The sequence below is a fragment of the Cervus elaphus genome, chromosome 23 (assembly GCF_910594005.1).
Source record: "Cervus elaphus chromosome 23, mCerEla1.1, whole genome shotgun sequence".
NCBI classification, from domain to species: Eukaryota; Metazoa; Chordata; class Mammalia; order Artiodactyla; family Cervidae; genus Cervus; species Cervus elaphus.
In genome coordinates, this window is record NC_057837.1 from 10,581,945 (window position 1) to 10,603,249 (window position 21,305).

A 21,305-nucleotide genomic window follows, 5' to 3' on the forward strand; every position below is an offset into this window, starting at 1 on the left:
GTTGATCACAAATGACACCTTATTAATTTAATCTTTATCTTGATGTTAGCACCCAAGAACAGCACTAAGGTTTTTAAAAAGAAAAAGAACAACTGTACCTTTTCATCTTATCAACCGCGTGTACATTTGCTTCTTTCTTTACTAAAAATTTCACCATTTGCTGTTTCCTTTCACTTATGGCCAATAATAGTGGTGTGAGGTCATCCTGTAAAACAGGAAAAACCATTTCGAATGTACCCAGTTAACCTATTTCTAAACTGAACTGAAAATCATGCAATAGATTCTCTGAACTTAAACATATAATTGAGAAAGCAAATAAACGGGAGCCCCTCCTCCTCTTCCCCCGGCGCACCTTCTATCTCTTCAAGATGCTCCTCCTCCTGGCCTTCCCTGGGGGTCCAGGGGCTAAGATTTGAGCTCCCAAGCAGGGGGTCCAGGTTCCATCCCTGGTCAGGGAACTAGAGTCCAAGTGCCGAAACGCAAGATCCCACCTGCCACAACTAGACCCAGTGCAGCCAAATACGTCTTTTGAAAAGGGAAAGAATAAAATGCTCCTCCTCTCCCTCTTCCAAAGATGAACCACAGAGTCATTCTCTAAAACTCACTTTCAACATTTACTGGTTCCAAGGATCTTTGCTTCTATCATAGAATTTATCAGGAATATTGTAGTATTTACTTGCTCTATTACCAGTCTCAACACTCCTCCAGAGAGAATCAATTAGCTACTTGATTTAGTAGCTGGATATTTTAGGAGCAATGCTGAGGCAGGAATACATCATATTATCTGTAGCATGCATAACCTATCCAAGGATGACCAAGAGTAACCTCATGAGGTTTACAGACATTCTAATGGGAATGTTATCCTCTACATGAACATGCAAAGAGAAAGGTTGTTTTCTTTTCTTCCAAAAAAAACAACTGTGGGCACCATGTTTATCGGCTTTCTCAGCAAAGTCTCTTGAAATTTAATCTTATTCATTCTCCTTTGCTTGTTCCTTCCCCCGCCCTTAAGTTAAACTGACAGGAGGGAGGAGCCAAGATGGCGGAGGAGTAGGACGGGGAGATCACTTTCTCTCCTACAAATTCATCAAAAGAATAACTGAACACAGAGCAAACTTCGCGAAACAACTTCTGATCGCTAGCTGAGGTCATCAGGCGCCCAGAAAAGCAGCCCATTGTCTTCGAAAGGAGGTAGGACAAAATATAAAAGATAAACAGTGAGACAAAAGAGCTAAGGATGGAGATCCGTCCCGGGAACTCTTAGGCGGCATTGCTTGGGGTAGGGTCCGGGCCTGAGAGCCCTGAGGACAATCGGAGGGAGCTTCTGTGAGTTGCCAACTTGAACTGTGGGAGACCAAAAGAGAGAGAGTAAATTAACCGGCCCAAACACACTGCCGGCCGCTCGCAGAACAAAGAGACCGAGAGGGTCCAGAGAGGAGCTCGCAGGCTGCGGACCGGCCCAGCCCCGCCAGAGGCAGGAGGCAGGGGGTAGGGGAAGGTCGCGGCGAGACACAGGGCGCAGGCACCCGACCGGCGCGGGCGGGGACTGGGGCTGGGGACGCGGAGAGCAGACGGCGCGCGCACCCGACTGGCACCAGAGGAAACTGAAACTGGGTCCGTGGAAGGGAGGGGGCGCGCCACACTTGGGGAGAGTGCACCCACCAAGCCCCTGGCTGCCTGGACCGCTCTGACGGGAAAGGCACAGAGAGCAGGCGCAGCTTTTCGCTCCGCGCTTTTGTGGAACACCCAAGGGCTGGAGCCTCGCGCAGCGCGCTCCATATAGAGCAGCCGGGAGCCTGAGCAGCGCAGACGGAGAAAGCAGCGTCAGCCCCTCCCGGCAGCGCCAGCCCGACCCCGCAGCCCAAGCCCGTCCCCATAGCGCCAGCCACTTCCGGCAGCGCGACGGAACTAGCTACCTGAGTAAGAGTCCACCTCCGCCCGCCTGTGTCAGGGCGGAAATGAGGCTCTGAAGAGACCGGCAAACAGAAGCCAAATAAACAAAGGGAACCGCTTCAGAAGGGACTGGTGCAACAGATTAAAATCCCTCTAGGAAACGTTGACTACACGGGAAGAGGCCTGTAGATATCGAGAAGCGTAAGCTGGAACGAGGAGCTATCTGAAACTGAGCCGAACCCACAGTGACCGCAACAGCTCCAGAGAAACTCCTAGATACAATTTTACATTTTTCTCTTTTTTTTTTTTCTTTTTTTTTCCTTTTTTTATTTTTTCTCTTTTATTTTCCTTTAAAATCCCCTATTACTCCCCCATTACTCCTTAACTTTCATTTCCATAGACTTCTACGATTTTTTAATTGGGGGGGGGGAAAAAATTTTTTTTTTTCTTTTTTTTTTTTTTTCTTTTTCTTTCTTTTTTTTTTCTTTTTTCTTCTTTTTTTTTCTTTCCTTCTTCTCTTCTATTTTCTATTTTTCTTTTTCTCTTATTTCTTTTAAAGTCCTCTAGTACTCCTCTACTACTCCTTAATTTTCATTTTCAATACACTATAACCTTACAAAAAAAAAAAAAAAAAGAAGAGAAGCCCTATTTTTAAACCGAAGATTATTCTCTCCCAATCTTGACTCTCTGTTTTCTACCTCAGAACACCTCTATTTCCTCCTTTCCCCTTCTCTTCCCAATCCAATTCTATGAATCTTTGTAGGTGACTGGGCTACGGAGAACACTCTGGGAACAGACAGCTGCGTAGATCTGTCTCTCCCCTCTTGAGTCCCCCTTTTTCTCCTCCTGCTCATCTCTATCTCCCTCCTCCCTCTCCTCTTCTTCATGTAACTCTGTGAACCTCTCTGGGTGTCCCTAACGGGGGAGAATCTTTTAGCCATTAACCTAGAAGTTTTCTTATCAGTGCTGTATAGTTGGAGAAGTCCTGAGACTACAGGAAGAATAAAACTGAAATCCAGAGGCAGGAGACTTAAGCCCAAAACCTGAGAACACCAGAAAACTCCTGACTACATGGAACTTTAAGTAATAAGTGACTGTCCAAAAGCCTTCACACCTACACTGAAACCAACCACCACCCAAGAGCCAATAAGTTTTAGAGCAAGACATACCACGCAAATTCTCCAGCAACGCAGGAACATAGCCCTGGACATCAACATACAGGCTGCCCAAGGTCACACCTAACACATAGACCCATCTCAAAACTCATTACTGGGCACTCCATTGCTCTCCAAAGAGAAGAAATCAAGTTCCACGCACCAGAACACTGACGCACGCTTCCCTAACCAGGAAATCTTGACAAGCCAATCGTCTAACCCCACCCACTGGGTTAATCCTCCACAACAAAAAGGAACCACAGACCTCCAGAATACAGAAAGCCCACTCCAGATACAGCAATCGAAACAAGATGAAAAGGCAAAGAAATACCCAACAGGTAAAGGAACATGAAAAATGCCCACCAAGTCAAACAAAAGAGGAGGAGATAGGGAATCTACCTGAAAAAGAATTTAGAATAATGATAATAAAAATGATCCAAAATCTTGAAAACAAAATGGAGTTACAGATAAATAGCCTGGAAACAAAGATTGAAAAGATTCAAGAACTGTTTAATAAAGACCTAGAAGAAATAAAAAAGAGTCAATTAAAAGTGAATAATGCAATGAATGAGATCAAAAACACTTTGGAGGGAATCAAGAGTAGAATAACGGAGGCAGAAGATAGGATAAGTGAGGTAGAAGATAAAATAGTGGAAATAAATGAAGCAGAGAGGAAAAAAGAAAAAAGGATCAAAAGAAATGAGGACAACCTCAGGGACCTATGGGACACTGTGAAACGCCCCAACATTCGAATCATAGGAGTTCCAGAAGAAGAAGACAAAAAGAAAGGCCATGAGAAAATACTCGAGGAGATAATAGCTGAAAACTTCCCTAAAATGGGGAAGGAAATAGCCACCCAAGTCCAAGAAACCCAGAGAGTCCCAAACAGGATAAACCCAAGGCGAAATACCCCAAGACACATATTAATCAAATTAACAAAGATCAAACACAAAGAACAAATATTAAAAGCAGCAAGGGAAAAACAACAAATAACACACAAAGGGATTCCCATAAGGATAACAGCTGATCTATCAATAGAAACCCTCCAGGCCAGAAGGGAATGGCAGGACGTACTGAAAGTAATGAAAGAGAATAACCTACAACCTAGATTACTGTATCCAGCAAGGATCTCATTCAGATATGAAGGAGAATTCAAAAGCTTTACAGACAAGCAAAAGCTGAGAGAATTCAGCACCACCAAACCAGCTCTTCAACAAATGCTAAAGGATCTTCTCTAGACAGGAAATGCAGAAAGGTTGTATAAACGTGAACCCAAAACAACAAAGTAAATGGCAACGGGACCACACCTATCAATAATTACCTTAAATGTAAATGGGTTGAATGCCCCAACCAAAAGACAAAGATTGGCTGAATGGATACAAAAACAAGACCCCTATATATGCTGTCTACAGGACACCCACCTCAAAACAAGAGACACATACAGACTAAAAGTGAAGGGCTGGAAAAAAATATTTCATGCAAACGGAGACCAAAAGAAAGCAGGAGTCGCAATACTCATATCAGATAAAATAGACTTTCAAATAAAGGATGTGAAAAGAGACAAAGAAGGACACTACATAATGATCAAAGGATCAATCCAAGAAGAAGATATAACAATTATAAATATATATGCACCCAACATAGGAGCACCGCAATATGTACGGCAAACACTAACGAGTATGAAAGAGGAAATTAATAGTAACACAATAATAGTGGGAGACTTTAATACCCCACTCACAACTATGGATAGATCAACTAAACAGAAAATTAACAAGGAAACACAAACCTTAAATGACACAATGGACCAGCTAGACCTAATTGATATCTAGAGGACATTTCACCCCAAAACAATCAACTTCACCTTTTTCTCAAGTGCACACGGAACCTTCTCCAGAATAGATCACATCCTGGGCCATAAATCGGGTCTTGGAAAATTCAAAAAAATTGAAATCATTCCAGTCATCTTTTCTGACCACAGTGCAGTAAGATTAGATCTCAATTACAGGAAAAAAATTGTTAAAACTTCAAACATATGGAGGCTAAATAACACGCTTCTGAATAACCAACAAATCATAGAAGAAATCAAAAAAGAAATCAAAATATGTATAGAAATGAATGAAAATGAAAACACAACAACCCAAAACCTATGGGACACTGTAAAAGCAGTGCTAAGGGGAAGGTTCATAGCATTACAGGCTTACATCAAGAAACAAGAAAAAAACCAAATAAATAACCTAACTCTGCACCTAAAGCAATTAGAGAAGGAAGAAATGAAGAACCCCAGAGTTAGCAGAAGGAAAGAAATCTTAAAAATCAGGGCAGAAATAAATGCAAAAGAAACTAAAGAGACCATAGCAAAAATCAACAAAGCTAAAAGCTGGTTTTTTGAAAAAATAAACAAAATTGACAAACCATTAGCAAGACTCATTAAGAAACAAAGGGAGAAGAACCAAATCAACAAAATTAGAAATGAAAATGGAGAGATCACAACAGACAACACTGAAATACAAAGGATCATAAGAGACTACTACCAGCAGCTCTATGCCAATAAAATGGACAACTTGGATGAAATGGACAAATTCTTAGAAAAGTATAACTTTCCAAAACTGAACCAGGAAGAAATAGAAGATCTTAACAGACCCATCACAAGCAAGGAAATCGAAACTGTAATCAAAAATCTGCCAGCAAACAAAAGCCCGGGACCAGATGGCTTCACAGCTGAATTCTACCAAAAATTTAGAGAAGAGCTAACACCTATCTTACTCAAACTCTTCCAGAAAATTGCAGATGAAGGTAAGCTTCCAAACTCATTCTATGAGGCCACCATCACCCTAATTCCAAAACCAGACAAAGATGCCACAAAAAAAGAAAACTACAGGCCAATATCACTGATGAATATAGATGCAAAAATCCTTAACAAAATACTAGCAAACAGAATCCAACAACATATTAAAAAAATCATACACCATGACCAAGTGGGCTTTATCCCAGGAATGCAAGGATTCTTTAATATCCATAAATCAATCAATGTAATACACCACATTAACAAATTGAAAGATAAAAACCATATGATTATCTCAATAGATGCAGAGAAAGCCTTTGACAAAATTCAACACTCATTTATGATTAAAACTCTCCAAAAAGCAGGAATAGAAGGAACATACCTCAACATAATAAAAGCTATATATGACAAACCCCCAGCAAGCATCACCCTCAATGGTGAAAAATTGAAGGCATTTCCCCTGAAATCAGGAACAAGACAAGGGTGCCCACTCTCACCACTACTATTCAACATAGTGTTGGAAGTTCTGGCCACAGCAATCAGAGCAGAAAAAGAAGTAAAAGGAATCCAGATAGGAAAAGAAGAAGTAAAACTCTCACTGTTTGCAGATGACATGATCCTCTATATAGAAAACCCTAAAGACTCTACCAGAAAATTACTAGAGCTAATCAATGAATATAGTAAAGTTGCAGGATATAAAATTAACACACAGAAATCCCTTGCATTCCTATATACTAACAATGAAAAAACAGAAAGAGAAATTAAGGAAACAATACCATTCACCATTGCAACAAAAAGAATAAAATACTTAGGAGTATATCTACCTAAAGAAACAAAAGACCTATACATAGAAAACTATAAAACACTGATGAAGAAATCAAAGAGGACACAAACAGATGGAGAAACATACCGTGTTCATGGATTGGAAGAATCAATATTGTCAAAATGGCTATTCTACCCAAAGCAGTCTATAGATTCAATGCAATCCCTATCAAGCTACCAACAGTATTTTTCACAGAACTAGAACAAAGAATTTCACAATTTGTATGGAAATACAAAAAACCTCGAATAGCCAAAGAAATCTTGAGAAAGAAGAATGGAACTGGAGGAATCAACCTGCCTGACTTCAGACTCTACTACAAAGCCACAGTCATCAAGACAGTATGGTACTGGCACAAAGACAGAAATATAGATCAATGGAACAGAATGGAAAGCCCAGAGATAAATCCACAAACCTATGGACACCTTATCTTTGACAAAGGAGGCAAGGATATACAATGGAAAAAAGACAACCTCTTTAACAAGTGGTGCTGGGAAAACTGGTCAACCACTTGCAAAAGAATGAAACTAGAACACTTTCTAACACCATACACAAAAATAAACTCAAAATGGATTAAAGATCTAAATGTAAGACCAGAAACTATAAAACTCCTAGAGGAGAACATAGGCAAAACACTCTCCGACATAAATCACAGCAAGATCCTCTATGACCCACCTCCCAGAATATTGGACATAAAAGCAAAAATAAACAAATGGGACCTAATGAAACTTAAAAGCTTTTGCACGACAAAGGAAACTATAAGTAAGGTGAAAAGACAGCCTTCAGATTGGGAGAAAATAATAGCAAATGAAGAAACAGACAAAGGATTAATCTCAAAAATATACAAGCAACTCCTGAAGCTCAATTCCAGAAAAATAAATGACCCAATCAAAAAATGGGCCAAAGAACTAAACAGACATTTCTCCAAAGAAGACATACAGATGGCTAACAAACACATGAAAAGATGCTCAACATCACTCATTATCAGAGAAATGCAAATCAAAACCACAATGAGGTACCATTACACGCCAGTCAGGATGGCTGCTATCCAAAAGTCTACAAGCAATAAATGCTGGAGAGGGTGTGGAGAAAAGGGAACCCTCTTACACTGTTGGTGGGAATGCAAACTAGTACAGCCGCTATGGAAAACAGTGTGGAGATTTCTTAAAAAACTGGAAATAGAACTGCCATATGACCCAGCAATCCCACTTCTGGGCATACACACTGAGGAAACCAGATCTGAAAGAGACAGGTGCACCCCAATGTTCATCGCAGCACTGTTTATAATAGCCAGGACATGGAAGCAACCTAGATGCCCATCAGCAGATGAATGGATAAGGAAGCTGTGGTACATATACACCATGGAATATTACTCAGCCATTAAAAAGAATTCATTTGAACCAGTCCTAATGAGATGGATGAAGCTGGAGCCCATTATACAGAGTGAAGTAAGCCAGAAAGATAAAGAACATTACAGCATACTAACACATATATATGGAGTTTAGAAAGGTGATAACGATACCCCTATATGCAAAACAGAAAAAGAGACACAGAAATACAGAACAGACTTTTGAACTCTGTGGGAGAAGGTGAGGGTGGGATATTTCAAAAGAACAGCATGTATACTATCTATGGTGAAACAGGTCACCAGCCCAGGTGGGATGCATGAGACAAGTGCTCTGGCCTGATGCACTGGGAAGACCCAGAGGAATCGGGTGGAGAGGGAGGTGGGAGGGGGGATCAGGATTGGGAATACATGTAAATCCATGGCTGATTCAAAGAATAAAAAAATAAAATTAAATTAAAATTAAAAAAAAAAAAAAGTTAAACTGACAGGTCAGCATTAGCTAGATGCTGTTTGATGCAGAACAACACCGCTTATCTTCAAAGACCTTTCTTGACGGCTCTCATGTGATGACCTCCAGACCTCCAGGAAGAAGCTTCCTTAATCCCAGAGTTCTGGTCTCTGTCTTGCTTTACGGCTCTTAGTGAAGGATTACAAGGTAAGTTACCAAGAAATATGCACTCAGCATTTTCTCGGGGAGTTGCTCTTCCGTGAACTCTCCCCACGCTCTCTCTCATAATCCTGTGTGTCTGGGAGACTCATTCAGTGTGAAACCGCCACAACCAACTTAAAAATTCTAATTTGAAAAATTCAATCCCATCCTTAAGAGATTCTTTTAAAATATGGAATCAATTATAGATTAATTAGACTGTCTTCAAAACTTCGAAATAGTTATCAAAATAAACTATATATCAAGAATTGGAAACTCAAATGCTTATGCAGGGGGAAACCTGGTGACCTAAGTGAAAAAGCCAGGTGAGGCTGGCAAACCCGCAAACACACGCCCCATACAGAAGGGGAGGCCTACACATGCAGACCAAACAGTAGAATGGGCTCAAGGGGGACCAGATTTGGGTCTCTGAGAAGCCTGAAACACAGACATCAGCATGAGTTTGCTAAATTTTAAATGTTGACTCAGCTTGTGGAGGTAAGTAAGCTAAACATAACCAAGGACCACATTTGGTCTGTAGCCCATTTGTGCTTTTAAAACGTTTTGCTGTTTCCAAACAGGTGGGTATAAAGCAAATATTTGTATGTGAAAGCTTTCCTTTCTTGAGTATCATGTGGTTCACAAGAAGAGTGGGTCTCAATATGTAATAAAAATTGCTATTGACTCATAATTTTATTAAAATAAATTTAAAAACAAGACTCAAAATTCCCACTTGAAGAATGTTTCCACTGCTTGTTAAAACTACAATCTCTTTCTAGAATTCTCCCAGATTATTAACCAAATAGTTAGTGAGTTCCTAAGACTGCTGAAAGTAAATGATTCAAACAATCCCCATCTGGACTAACTTCATGGGTTTTGATGTTTAAAGCTGTCCTCTCGCTTATGCCAGGGCTCAGCAAATCTAACAGACACACTGCAAGAGTCTGTCCTGCTGACACCAAAAGAAGGCTCATGAATTACTGTTACCGCAGTCAGGAAAACCCTGTTGGTAACAAACATTGTTGACCTAATGACCTGGTTGGTAACAGAAGGTGTAAAATTCTTAAAGGGTCAGACTCTACAGATGAAGTGACTTGGCCATGAGCAAATCTCTAAAGACGCTTGGAGTGTCACTGAATAATTAGTGGTTGGAAGAAAAAGGAGTTATATCACTCAAGCCAATAGATATTGCCAAAAATGTTCCTTTTAACTTCTCAATCACAGAGGCAGAGGAAAAAGTCAGGCTAATATTGCTGCAAAGGAGGGAGCTGATGGAAGTAGCTAGCATTGATCAAACTCCAACTCTTCTATAGATTACTTATTTTTGAGATAGGTGCACTAGAAATTATACTTAATCACTCCATAGTTCTTCACCAAGGATCCTATCAGAATCTCAAGGAAATATTTCTAAATACACAAGTCCAGGCCTTCCTCGATTTATTCCATCAAAATCTTCAGGGAACAGCCTAGGTTTGTAAATTTTTTTTATAAACTTTCCCAACGGATTGTGGTTTTCACCAGCACAATCTAGCTGAGAATTAGCCCAGCAAACATTCCAGTCTCATCTCTAACCCACATGGCCAATCCCTTCTCTTACTTGAGGCTTTGAAGAAAAAAGAAAAGTGTAAGAGGCAAGAGTCATCAAAACAGAATTAAATTTTCCTGGGTAAATAATGGTAGAACAGGGACTAATAAACACAAAAGGCAACCTGATCTCATTGTTTATAAACCCCTTCCTTTCCATCAAGACCTTCTAGATTGAGAGCAGAGTCTAGACTCTTATCTAACTGGCTGTTTCTGCCAGAATAGGATAATAGTTCTGTTCAATATTTGTTCTTCTCTCTTCTTTCCAACTTAATCACCACCTTTTCACTGCTGATCTGATTTCTGCAGAGTCTTCCTAAAATTGATACCTAGGCAAGTCTCCAACTCATTCAATCTCTTTCTCAAAATAACAACTATTATACCTGAAACTGAAAAGCACCTTAGCAAAATACATAAACTGAAGGGGGAAAACAACAAAACCAAAACCTCAGGACTTCTGTGGTGGTCCAGTGGCTGGGTCTCAGCGCTCACAGTGTAGGGGGTCTGGGTTCAATCCCCGGTCAGGGAACTAGACCCTGCATGCTGAAACTAAGACCTAGCACAGCCAAATACATAAAAAAAAAAAAAAAAAAAACCCTCTTCTTGGCATTTCCCCAACTGCCAAAATTCCAGCCTGATCTGCGTCTTTCAGCTGCTCGCTCGTTTTCCTTTCCTTGTAGCCTCTGAAGCCTTGGGCAATGAGAGAGAAATCATTTTTATATAAATCATTTTTTTCATAAAATTGGAATGTGTTAACAACAGCAACATTTCTATTATGTTGTCAAATGCTTGTTTGAGTTTTAAGACAAAGTCTACTTCTAGGCAAATTTTGCATTACTCTGTTATTTTAGACTAATTAGAAAAAAACTTTTTTTTCAGTAAGGGAAAAATACTTGGAAAAAGTTTTACCTTTAACAATTGCTGTGTTATCACAAATATCTGCCATAAACACAAAAAAGAACGCTTTGCCCTCTAATGCTTCTTGAGCAATATCGTGATTTAAAGTGACATCTTAGACAATCAAGTGCTTTCAAAATATTTTCACTCAGGGAAGGCTGGAGCTTCCAAACAAGGAAAACTGAGCCCAGCTGTGAGAGTCGGGGAGCTCTCTCTGCAGCTCCTGGCGGGGCTGCAGCCGCAGGAGAAAGAGCAGGAGGGGCAGCTTCACCACCACCAGCTCCCCACACTCAGCTGCAGCCCCGAGCTTCACCATCACCAGCTCCCCACACTCAGCTGCAGCCCCGAGCTTCACCATCACCAGCTCCCCACACTCAGCTGCAGCCCCGAGCTTCACCATCACCAGCTCCCCACACTCAGCTGCAGCCCCGAGCTTCACCATCACCAGCTCCCCACACTCAGCTGCAGCCCCGCCGAGCAGCCCCCCAGGGCTGTGTGGGAGACCCGAGGTGTGTACCTGGTGAACCAAGTGGTCACCAGCACAAGTGAACGCCCTGGCTGGTATCAAACATGACCTGACCCACTTCACCGGATCTCAGAACAGGGGTCCTGGAGGGCTCAGGGCTCCAGGCCTGCTGCCTCCCTGGCCCACTTGCACCCCCCAGCTCCCCCTGCTGGGCACTGGTTCTCCTTCCTCCTACCCCCATCCCTCCCCCAGCAGCTGTGCCCATTCCCTGAGCCCCTGGAAGCAGCCACCCACCACATCACTTCACTCTCCCCAGGCCTTCATTCTTTGTAGGACTTGAGCCTACCACCCATTCCTGAGCACTTTCTAGTGGGAAAATCTTCCTTCTGGGGTAGAAGGTGGCTGAGAGAGACAGCGTTGCCCTTTCTGTGGGCTCTGACATGTTCCACCCAACCCCTGACTTGGCTTTGGAGTTGTTTCCATGGTAACAGGGCCTGCTGGACACTACTCAGTCTATCTATTTACATCCTGTTATCAATAAACACTACAGTTTAGAAAAATGCTTTGCCAATATTTTGTCAATAAAGTTAGTTGAGCTATACCTCGTTCCTGGCTTCTATATTGGCGTCATAGGAAAGCAGCTTTGCTGCGAGTGATATATTCTGGCAAAAGACAGCGTGGTGGAGCGCGGTGTTGCCATTGGCATCCGTGAGGTTCGGGTCGGCGCCGTGCTCCAGCAGGAGAGTCGCGCACTCCTCCTCTTGGCATTCTACGGCCTGTCAGCGTTGTGCCAAGAAACAAGGGTGTGAGTTCTAGGAATTCAAAGGAAATAGCCCACAAGTTCACCAGTTCCCTCTATTTCAACGAGATCAACTCATTGTTAGTCTCAGTGGTTAAATCACACCCATCTCATGTGGACACGGGTCGCTGCCCCGTACCTTCATCAGCGCGGTCCTGTTTTCACTGTCACAGAGGTTAAGCAGGCATTTTCTCTCCAGGAGGAAGGCCACCACCGCTGGATGGCCATTGGCACAGGCCAAGTGGAGCGCAGTCCTACGAAAGCAAGAGAAGTTCTTAGGAAACTGTAGTGTCACTGTTTTAAAAGAAACAATCGTTCATTCATGTGATTGAAAACACTCAATAGCATGGTACTCGTATGCCTCTAAAACAAATATTTCATTTTCTTCTGGAGAAAGAGCAGGATATTATTCGTTTAGCTCCTCTTGTTGCCGCTACTGCTGCTAAGTCGCTTCAGTCGTGTCCAATTCTGTGCGACCCCATAGACGGCAGCCCACCAGGCTCCGCCGTCCCTGGGATTCTCCAGGCAAGAACACTGGAGTGGGTTTAGCTCCTCTTACACAGTAATGAAAGAACAGGCTACTTGAATAGAATGCGCGAGACCTTGAGATTCAGCTCAACTTGAGTTTAAATTTGACTTTGTCACTTATTAGCTGTCGCTCACCCTCTCTGTACCTCAATTTCCTCACCAACAAAATGAAGAGAGAGGAGTGGTTATCTCACAGGACAGCACTGCGATGCTTAAATGAGACCCATGCACAGGGTTTAGAACTGTTCCCGGCACAGATAACAGCTAGTAATTGTTAGATTATATTATCATACTTACTACTACTACTACTACCTTACAAGGACAACATCTGAATGAAGTCAAAGGACATTACACCTCCTTTGCAGATATGTTTAGAGGATTAGAGACAACATTGTACTTCGATGATTCTAATATGCTCCTTTTCTCACATTTTAACGTCTCTGACATTGGAACATAATTTATAATTCACAGACATTACAACTGTAAATTGTAGCATTTTTGTTTGTTCATTTCTCGTCTTTCCGGTTGTCTAATAACCATGAGGGGTTTTCGTCTAGTTTCCTTAGAGATGATGCATATTATATATTATTATATAATACAGGTGCACAACACAGTGATCCCCAACTGTGAACGGTTACACCGCATTTAAAGTGACTATAAAATATTAACTATATTTCCCATGTTGGACAATATATCCTTGTAGCTTGCACGATTTTAGTTCCCTCACCAGAGATCGAACCCTGGGCCCAGAGCAGTGAGCCTTAACCACTGGACGGCCAGGAAATTCTCAAGATTCCCTTGACTTCTGAAAAGGCTGAAAGCTGTCGCGGGATACCAATCCTCACAAAAAATTCTACGTTAAATTGAAAGTGACAAATAGTTTTTATCTGTGCCACATTCCTATGAGTGCCAGAAAGACAAGCCCTGTCTGCTCATCCGACTTCCCTACAGACAGCTTGCTCTACAGACATTTTTAAATTTGGGGGGTTGCTAAATCAACTTGCAGATTTCTGGTTTTCTTCTTTTTCTTTTTTGGTGCCGAAACCCAGGAAACTCCACAATTCTTGGCTTTGAAATCACTCTTAGAAAGGTCCTTGGGGTGGGATATATGTATATTCCCAACCGATTTATGATGTTGTACAGCAGAAACCAACACAACATTGGAAAGCAATTACCATCTAATTAAAAAAATATTAAGGTTAATAACCAGTAGAACTAGAAAAAAAAGAAGGTCTTTGTCAGTGTGCAAAATGTATAAGTAGGAATTTCAGTTGTCTTCTGGTACTTTTCTCACTCTGTGTGTTTAAAATTTTTGATCCATACTCCATTCGAAACTTTTTGGGGAGATAAAAAAATCTAGTTACTTTTATCTAAATAGTTACCAGGTTATTTCTACACCATCTACACACAATTTATCTTTTCTGATAGAAAATGTCATCCAGCAAATTTTGATATCTAAAAGGGCAAATCTTTGCCTCCTACACAAAACTTTTAATTTCATCACAACAATTAAAGACAGCATGTCTAACCCAAAATCTTTAAAACCACGATCTGTGTCTTTAGTTTAAACATGGAAAGACCATATACCCTAGGAAAATGTCCTGCTCTTCAAGGACACAGCCAGCTTCCTACTTCAAAGCTGTCTTCTAAGGTCCTTCAGCAAGGAACATATACACATAAGCGTACACTGATATAAAACAGATATTGCATTGTATCTGAAGAATTTTTAATCCAGAAGTTGACCTGCCATGGAGATTATTTTTTCACTATGTACTTTTCTGTAATATGTAACATTATGGTATAAAAATGTGTACATTAAAAATAAGATGCCGACAACATCAAAAATCTGTCCACTGTCAATATCCACAATGGATGATCAGTGGGAAGAATTTTCATAAATCACATGAGAAAAACAATGTGAGAGCTAGGGAGTTCCAGAAGATTTCTTGAGGGCTATAGAACTTGAGAGCTCTTACTCAAGAGGAGATCATGTTAACGCATGCATAACAACAAATGAAGAGGAGGAAGAGGAAGAAGGAAAAAAGATGCTATTCATGTTTCATTTCAGTTCTGTGATTACTGATGTTCAGTTAAATAACTTTGAAACGACCAGTAAAGTGCTCTATGAGGGGAATTATTAGCAGATCTGAAAGTAACTAAGGCTTTTGCAGCCTATCAAGTCTGTGGGGCGCTGGATCCAACAAAGGTGTCTGTAAGCTTTGGAGGGGAAACTCACAGGAGGGACCTCTGCCAGGCCCTTCCTCCCCGCTTACCTGTTCCTCTTGTCCTTCTCGTTCAAGCCATTCTCTCCAAGCAACAGGACCTGCTGCACTTTAGCTACGTTGCCTACGCTGGCAGCTTTGTGAATCTTTCGGAGGTCCTTGTCTCGGATGTGGTACCAGGGCTGGAAGCTGGTTTTATGATGACCTCTGTCTCTCCCCAGGCTGATGGAGGAGCCGAAGGGTGACACGCCCTTCTTACTCCTGAAGCCAAAAAGCTTCTTCATCGCAGAGCCTACAGACTCCAAACACACCTCACCTCCCCCTCGGCTCTTCGCAGTCCCCTAAACCCAACACGAGCACTAGAGGTAAGCCAGAGCCGTCCCGCCACAACCTCCCAGCTGGGAAGCTCAACGGTTTGGAATCTTGCATCCCAGAATGATCGTCGCTAAGTGACGCCTCTAAACACACTGCCCGTGTGCCAGAATGCCCAGTGTGCATGTGCAAGAACTGGAAACGCATTTTTTGAAAGAAACAAACAATATCAATAAACCCGTACCTAAGGTAAGAAGGAAAGAGAGGAAACTGAAAGAAACAGAAAGGAAAGCGACATTACAACAGATACCTTAGAAGTAAAGGAGCATAATCATAAGGGACCATTATTATTGATGAACAATTGCAAACTGGAAAACCTAGATAAATTCTGAAAAACATACAATCTGTCAAGACTAAAACAAGAAAAAGTAGAAAAATTCAACACTCCAATAAGAAATAAGGAGATTCAAATATTAATTAAAAAAAAAAAAACCTCCCAAAATCTAAAAGCTTAGGACGAAATGGATTCAGAGAGCAATGCTACCAACATTCAAGTAAGAAGTAAAAGTAAGACTACGCTGAAAAAACACTTGAAAAAATTCACAACCCATTCATGATTTTAAAAAAATACAATAAAATAGAAATATCCACAATACAGTAAAGGCCATTTATAAAAAGCATGAAAAGTGAAAGTGATAGTCGCTCAGTCGTGTCTGACTCTTTGCTAAGGCATGGACTGTACACTCCATGGAATTCTCTAGGCCAGAATATTGGAATGGATAGCCTTTCCCTTCTCCAGGGGACCTTTCCAACCCAGAGATAGAACCCAGGTCCCTCGCATTGCAGGCAGATTCTTTACCAGCTGAGCACCAAGCAATCCCAGGAACACTGGAGTGGGTAGCCGATCCCTTCTCCAGTAGATCTTCCTGACCCAGGAATCGAACCAGGGTCTCCTGCATTGCAGGTGGATTCTTTACCAACTGAGTTAACAGGGAATCTAGCCTACTTGGGGAAAGAGCGTCTGATAGGAGGAAAAGCAGGGACCAAGAAGCTTTGACCAGGATGGTGAGTAGAGGAAGGCTAATGATGAAGGGTCTCGACTGAAGAGGAGCAGGACTCAGGCCTAAACATTTCTGCCTGGACAAGACAAAGTACCAGTGGACCAGGGCCAAGGCATGTGCTGCCGGGGAGGGGACAGAGGGGAACCCATCTCCTGGTTCCTCCAGCAGAAGCTGAGTAGCTGCTCCCCTCAGGGAAGGTTAAGTAGCCTCACCAAAGCCATCTGACAGTAAGTGATGGATCCAAGGTGGAAAACTCAATCGTCTTTCCTACTGCATAGCACGGGCCACTCTGATCAATGGTATGTGGCAACCTTGGATGGGAAGGGAGTTTCGAATGAACACTGGAGTATGTGTATCTTTTTGAATTAGTTTTCTCCAGATATATGCCCCAGAGTGGGACTTCTGGATCATACAGTAGTTCTATTATATTTTCATCTTTTTAAGGAACTTCCATACTGTTCTCCATAGTGGCTGTACCAATTTACAGTCTTACCAATAATGTAGGAGGGTTTCCTTTCCTCTATACCCTCTCCAGCCTTTATTATTTGTAGACTTTTGGATGATGGCCATTCTGACCAGTGTGATGTCATACCTCATTGCAGGTCTGTCGTGCATTTCTCTGATAATTTGTGATACTGAACATCATTTCATGTGCCTACTGGCAATCTGTATGTCTTCTTTGGAGAGCTGTCTATCACGGTCTTCTGCCCATTTCTATTTTTTATTTGTTTTGCCAATTTTGAAACTGGGTTTTTGGTTTTTGTGTTTTTTTTTTGACATAGAGCTACAAGAGCTATTTGCATATTTTGAAGATTAATCCCTTGTCAGTTGCTTCCTTTGCAAATATTTTGTCCTTGTTAGATTTTTGTTTGGTTTATTGTTTCCTTTGGTGTGCAAAAGCTTTTAAGTATAATTAACTCCCATGTGTTTATTTTTGTTTTTACTTTCGGTACTCTAAGACATGGATCAAAAAGGATATTTCTGCAATTTATGTCAGAGTGCTTTTTTTTTTGGCTGTGCCATGCGACTTATGGGATCTTAGTTCCCTGACCAGGGATCGAACTCAGGCCCACAGCAGTGAAAGTGCCGAGTCTTAACCCTTAGACTGCCAGAGAATTCCCTCAAAGAGTGTTCGGCCTATGTTTTCCTCTAAAAGCTTCCATGTAGGTCTTTGATGCATTTCGAGTATACTTTGCTGTATGGTATCAGAGAATGTTCCAATTTCATTCTTTTATGGATCTGTCCAGATTTCCCAGCTCCACTTATTGAAGAGGGTTTTCCGCACGGTCCATCCTTGCCTCTTTGTCATAGGTTGAGCAACCATAGGTGCATGGAGAGAAGAGTCCACATTATGTTGTTGAGTCTTCCTACCCCAGATCTGAGCTTTCCATCTCTTCCAGTGGCTTAAGGTTTTTCTCATTCAAGCACATACGGTAAATGTGCAGACAGATGGAGGGGAGGGGGCCTGCAGCAGCCTCAGGAGAGCGGTTGCCACCAGGAAGGGAAAAGAGGTTGGCTGCAGTAGAACAGGGACTGGGCTTCTGTCCAAGATGTTGTAACAATGTTCTTAACACATCTGCATGTTTATGTAATACATATGAATGTTTCCTATAGAACTATTTTTCTATGTTTGAAATATTTTAGTTTAAAAAATATTTAGAAGTTAATCTATTTTAATAGAAAAGGATTTTATTGCAGATACAGTAAATTCATATTACAGTAGTTAATTCTGATCAACCAAATGATCATAATTTATGTATATCTTGAATATAAAACTGTACTTTTTTCCTGGTTTTTAACATATAATACACTTTGCAGTGTGATGACATTTCAGTGAGGAAAAGATTGCATTCACAATGGATACGATACCATCCTCCCTGAGTCCACAGCTCTGAAACACCAGCACTGTCTAGACCTCCCTCGTGGTGGAACAGGCCCTGACAAAAAGGCTTCCTTCCTCTATCCCTTATCGCTAGTTGAAAGTCACAGAAAGTGTAGCGTTTCTGGAGTGTCTACACCGATCCACCATCGAGAATGCCAGAGACTAAACCCATAGAACTAACAGTGCAATGGTAAAACTACAGAGCCCTGACTTCACATTTTAATCTCTGTAGCCAAGGTCAGAAGTGCAAGATTAAAATTGCTTTATTTTACCATTTACCTTGCTGAGAACCCCATAATCTGGTTTGTTTTTCAGTAGCAAAATTCGGAATGTAACTCTGGAAGTTACCCAAGGACCACTAAAAAAAAAAATAGTCCTCTCCAACGTGTTTCCCAGGCATTTGGCACACAACCCTTCATTAAATGCTTGTGGGGTAAACAGAATCACAATCCTCATTTATCCACGGGTGTACAGCCAGTGAGCCACAATAAGTTACGGTGTCACAGTGGTTTACTTTAATAGACGTTCCTTCAAAATGAACGCCAGGAAGAAAAGCAGTCTAAACAGCGAGGGAAGCTTCAGCAATCTTGCTGAGGAGTTTGCTGAGAGTTCTAACTTTTCCTTCCAAGAATCGGGACTTTTTCTCAGTGCCTCGTTGCTTCTCCTCAGTGACTTGAAGCGCTTTTGTCAGGTGGGCATTTTCCACATAGAGCTCCTTGAGCAGCAGATCAGATCCTGTGCTCTTTTCAAACTGGAGAGGGGAGAAAGCCACAGTGTACTGTACGTCTCACGCAGCCATGCCACGCCACCAGCTCTCCCTTCCTATTCCTCCACACGCGTTCAGACTAGCTTGGGGAACCTTACAAATCAGAGACATGTTGGATGCAATGACAGGTTTTGTTATCCTGGCATGAGAGAGGAAACTGACGAACTATGTGGTAGAGAAAATTTAAGCCACCTTTGTACAAACTGGGTTACCACGAAATGAAGACAAGAAGACCCAAATCTGGAGGCCTCCAAAAGACAACGAGGAAACTGTCAGGAGCACCCAAACTGTTTGGCTTATCTCAGCGGGCTCTGCAGGCCCACCATGTCAGCAGGACGCGCTGAGGCTCCTTGGGTGCCGCCCACACGACACCGACAGGGGCTCCAGCGATGGGGACACAGGACACACGGTCAAGATGCAAAGACGCAGGGGTCCCGGCTTTGGGCTTTGACAGTCCGCGCTGAGTTCACTCACTCAAGTAGCTACTGAGCAGCTCTGCGGGCCAAGTGCTGCCCGGCCGCGGCCCTGCTCCCACAGGCACGTGTTCTAACGGGAGGAGCCAGCAGAGCACGCAGCGTCAGCTGGTGTGTTCAGAGAACCCGGGCGGGAGACACACGGTGAGTCTGAGGTGAACAGACAGCCCTGAGAGGAGCATGGGGGACGTGGGGGAGGCTGCCTGGGTAAACCTCCCAGGCAGAGGCCCCCACATGCGGGGGTGACAGGAACGGCCAGGAGGCCCGTGAGGAAGGCAGAGCTGCCACGCCGGCTGGGCAAGGGCCCAAGGGGAAGGGGCTAGGTCCTGCAGAATCTCGAGGCCACCAGAGAAGCCACTATCTACTCTGAGGATGTACCCCTGGCATGTAGGAGCCTTAAGATTTACTTGGGGTTGAGGTTTTGCCAAGAGTGACTGGAGGGCAGTGGGTTCACCAAGAGCCGGACGGCCGGGAAGGAAAGTGAGGACCTGGGGACAGACAAGGCTGGAGGGTGGCGGTGCGGGCAGGGCAGGGGCTTCACAGATGAGGAGTGGGGGTCTGGAGCGGGCAGCCTGCACAGAGAGACTAGAACTGGGGACCCGCGGCCCAGGGCGCTCCAGATAAACCACATTTGGTCCCTGTGTAGAGAAGTATTTCCACAGATGCTCACATTTCACTTCCCGGAGCACCAAGCCGACCTCACAGGACAGCAAGGCCTCTCTCTCCCCTCTCTCCCTGCCCTCCTCTCCCCTCCTCAGCACTTCCGCAGGACACAGGGTTCTCTTGGGTCCTGTCTCCCTCATTACTTACCCGGACGCCCAAATGCGGCGTCCATCACTCACCTGTTCCTTCAGGTCACCCACTTTCTCTTGGAGGAGCACTTCCATGTTCTTCAAAGTCATCTCCACCTCCTCCACCTGCTCTTCTGTTGCTTCCAGCTGTTTTTCATGTGCTTCCTGAACAAGAGGAGGTTAGAGATCAACACGGTTCACTTTAAAACGAATCATCTCAGGCTTCTTTACTTTAGAATGGAAATCAGCTGAAGTAAACAAAATCTGAGCATCTGGCTAACCTTTCATCCATAGGGAGGGATCATTAGAAATGTCTCACAAGCTACAAAGCTGCATTTCTCACTGTAGTGTGAGCAGATTAGAGACTTTTTGTCGTAGGATTTTAATCCTACATGACTCAAAGTTGAGTTTCCCCCAACATAATAGTCTTTCTCGAGGATCTCTGACTAAATTTCCTTTGTCAATAATCTGTCCTAGCTTAAATGTCGCTCCAGCATATCGTGGCTGCATAATGCTATAAGGCCATTCTTCGTTAGAATTTGTGTTTTACAACTGTCAGATTTTACCCACCTTTCCTATCTTGCACAAATTCTTTCCTCAGGAAGGCACCTGGCCCTCTGCCCCTCCTCACCCTCCCACTGACCCATGAACTTTGAGGACCCAAATGTGCTTCCTAGGCTCGCGCTTTGAGGTGCTCACTCACTGATGCCTGAGAGACTGCTCTGAGGTGGGAACCACTGCCTCCAGAGGTTCAAAGAAATCGGAGCACAGAGGGCTAAATCACTCACTCAGTTAAATCACTCGGCTCAGGTGGTGGAGCCAGGATCCAGTCCCCTGCAGTGCATGCTCTGAGCCACTCTTCTGCTGCCCTTTTAAGGCAG

General features: G+C 42.9%; 3 protein-coding genes across 21 annotated transcripts in view; 1 reads left to right on the forward strand and 2 right to left on the reverse strand.

The window, feature by feature from the left end:
* LOC122682153 (putative ankyrin repeat domain-containing protein 19) overlaps window positions 1-15,873 on the reverse strand; it is a 67,275-nt gene extending 51,402 nt beyond the window's left edge. For all 5 annotated transcript variants that reach the window (XM_043884943.1, XM_043884942.1, XM_043884945.1 and 2 more), the window contains exons 1-4: window positions 15,191-15,873; window positions 12,529-12,643; window positions 12,193-12,366; window positions 99-205 (exon numbers count right to left, since the gene is read on the reverse strand). In XM_043884943.1, the coding sequence (XP_043740878.1) occupies window positions 99-205; window positions 12,193-12,366; window positions 12,529-12,643; window positions 15,191-15,423 (629 nt within the window). In that variant the 5' untranslated portion in view covers window positions 15,424-15,873. The remainder of the gene's footprint in view (window positions 1-98; window positions 206-12,192; window positions 12,367-12,528; window positions 12,644-15,190) is intronic.
* Window positions 1-21,305, forward strand: part of LOC122682154 (ninein-like protein) — a 705,741-nt gene that overhangs the window by 311,484 nt on the left and 372,952 nt on the right. The gene's annotated exons all lie outside the window — the stretch shown is intronic.
* The window catches only part of LOC122682170 (ninein-like protein), a 137,875-nt gene that overhangs the window by 82,436 nt on the left and 34,134 nt on the right, over window positions 1-21,305 (reverse strand). For 7 of the 8 annotated variants that reach the window (XM_043885007.1, XM_043884999.1, XM_043885000.1 and 4 more), the window contains 2 exons: window positions 20,476-20,589; window positions 18,180-19,145 (listed from right to left, as the gene is read on the reverse strand). The exons of the other annotated variant lie outside the window; for it this stretch is intronic. In XM_043885007.1, the coding sequence (XP_043740942.1) occupies window positions 18,954-19,145; window positions 20,476-20,589 (306 nt within the window). In that variant the 3' untranslated portion in view covers window positions 18,180-18,953. Of the gene's footprint in view, window positions 1-18,179; window positions 19,146-20,475; window positions 20,590-21,305 lie in introns of those variants that run through there. 8 annotated transcript variants of the gene reach the window in all.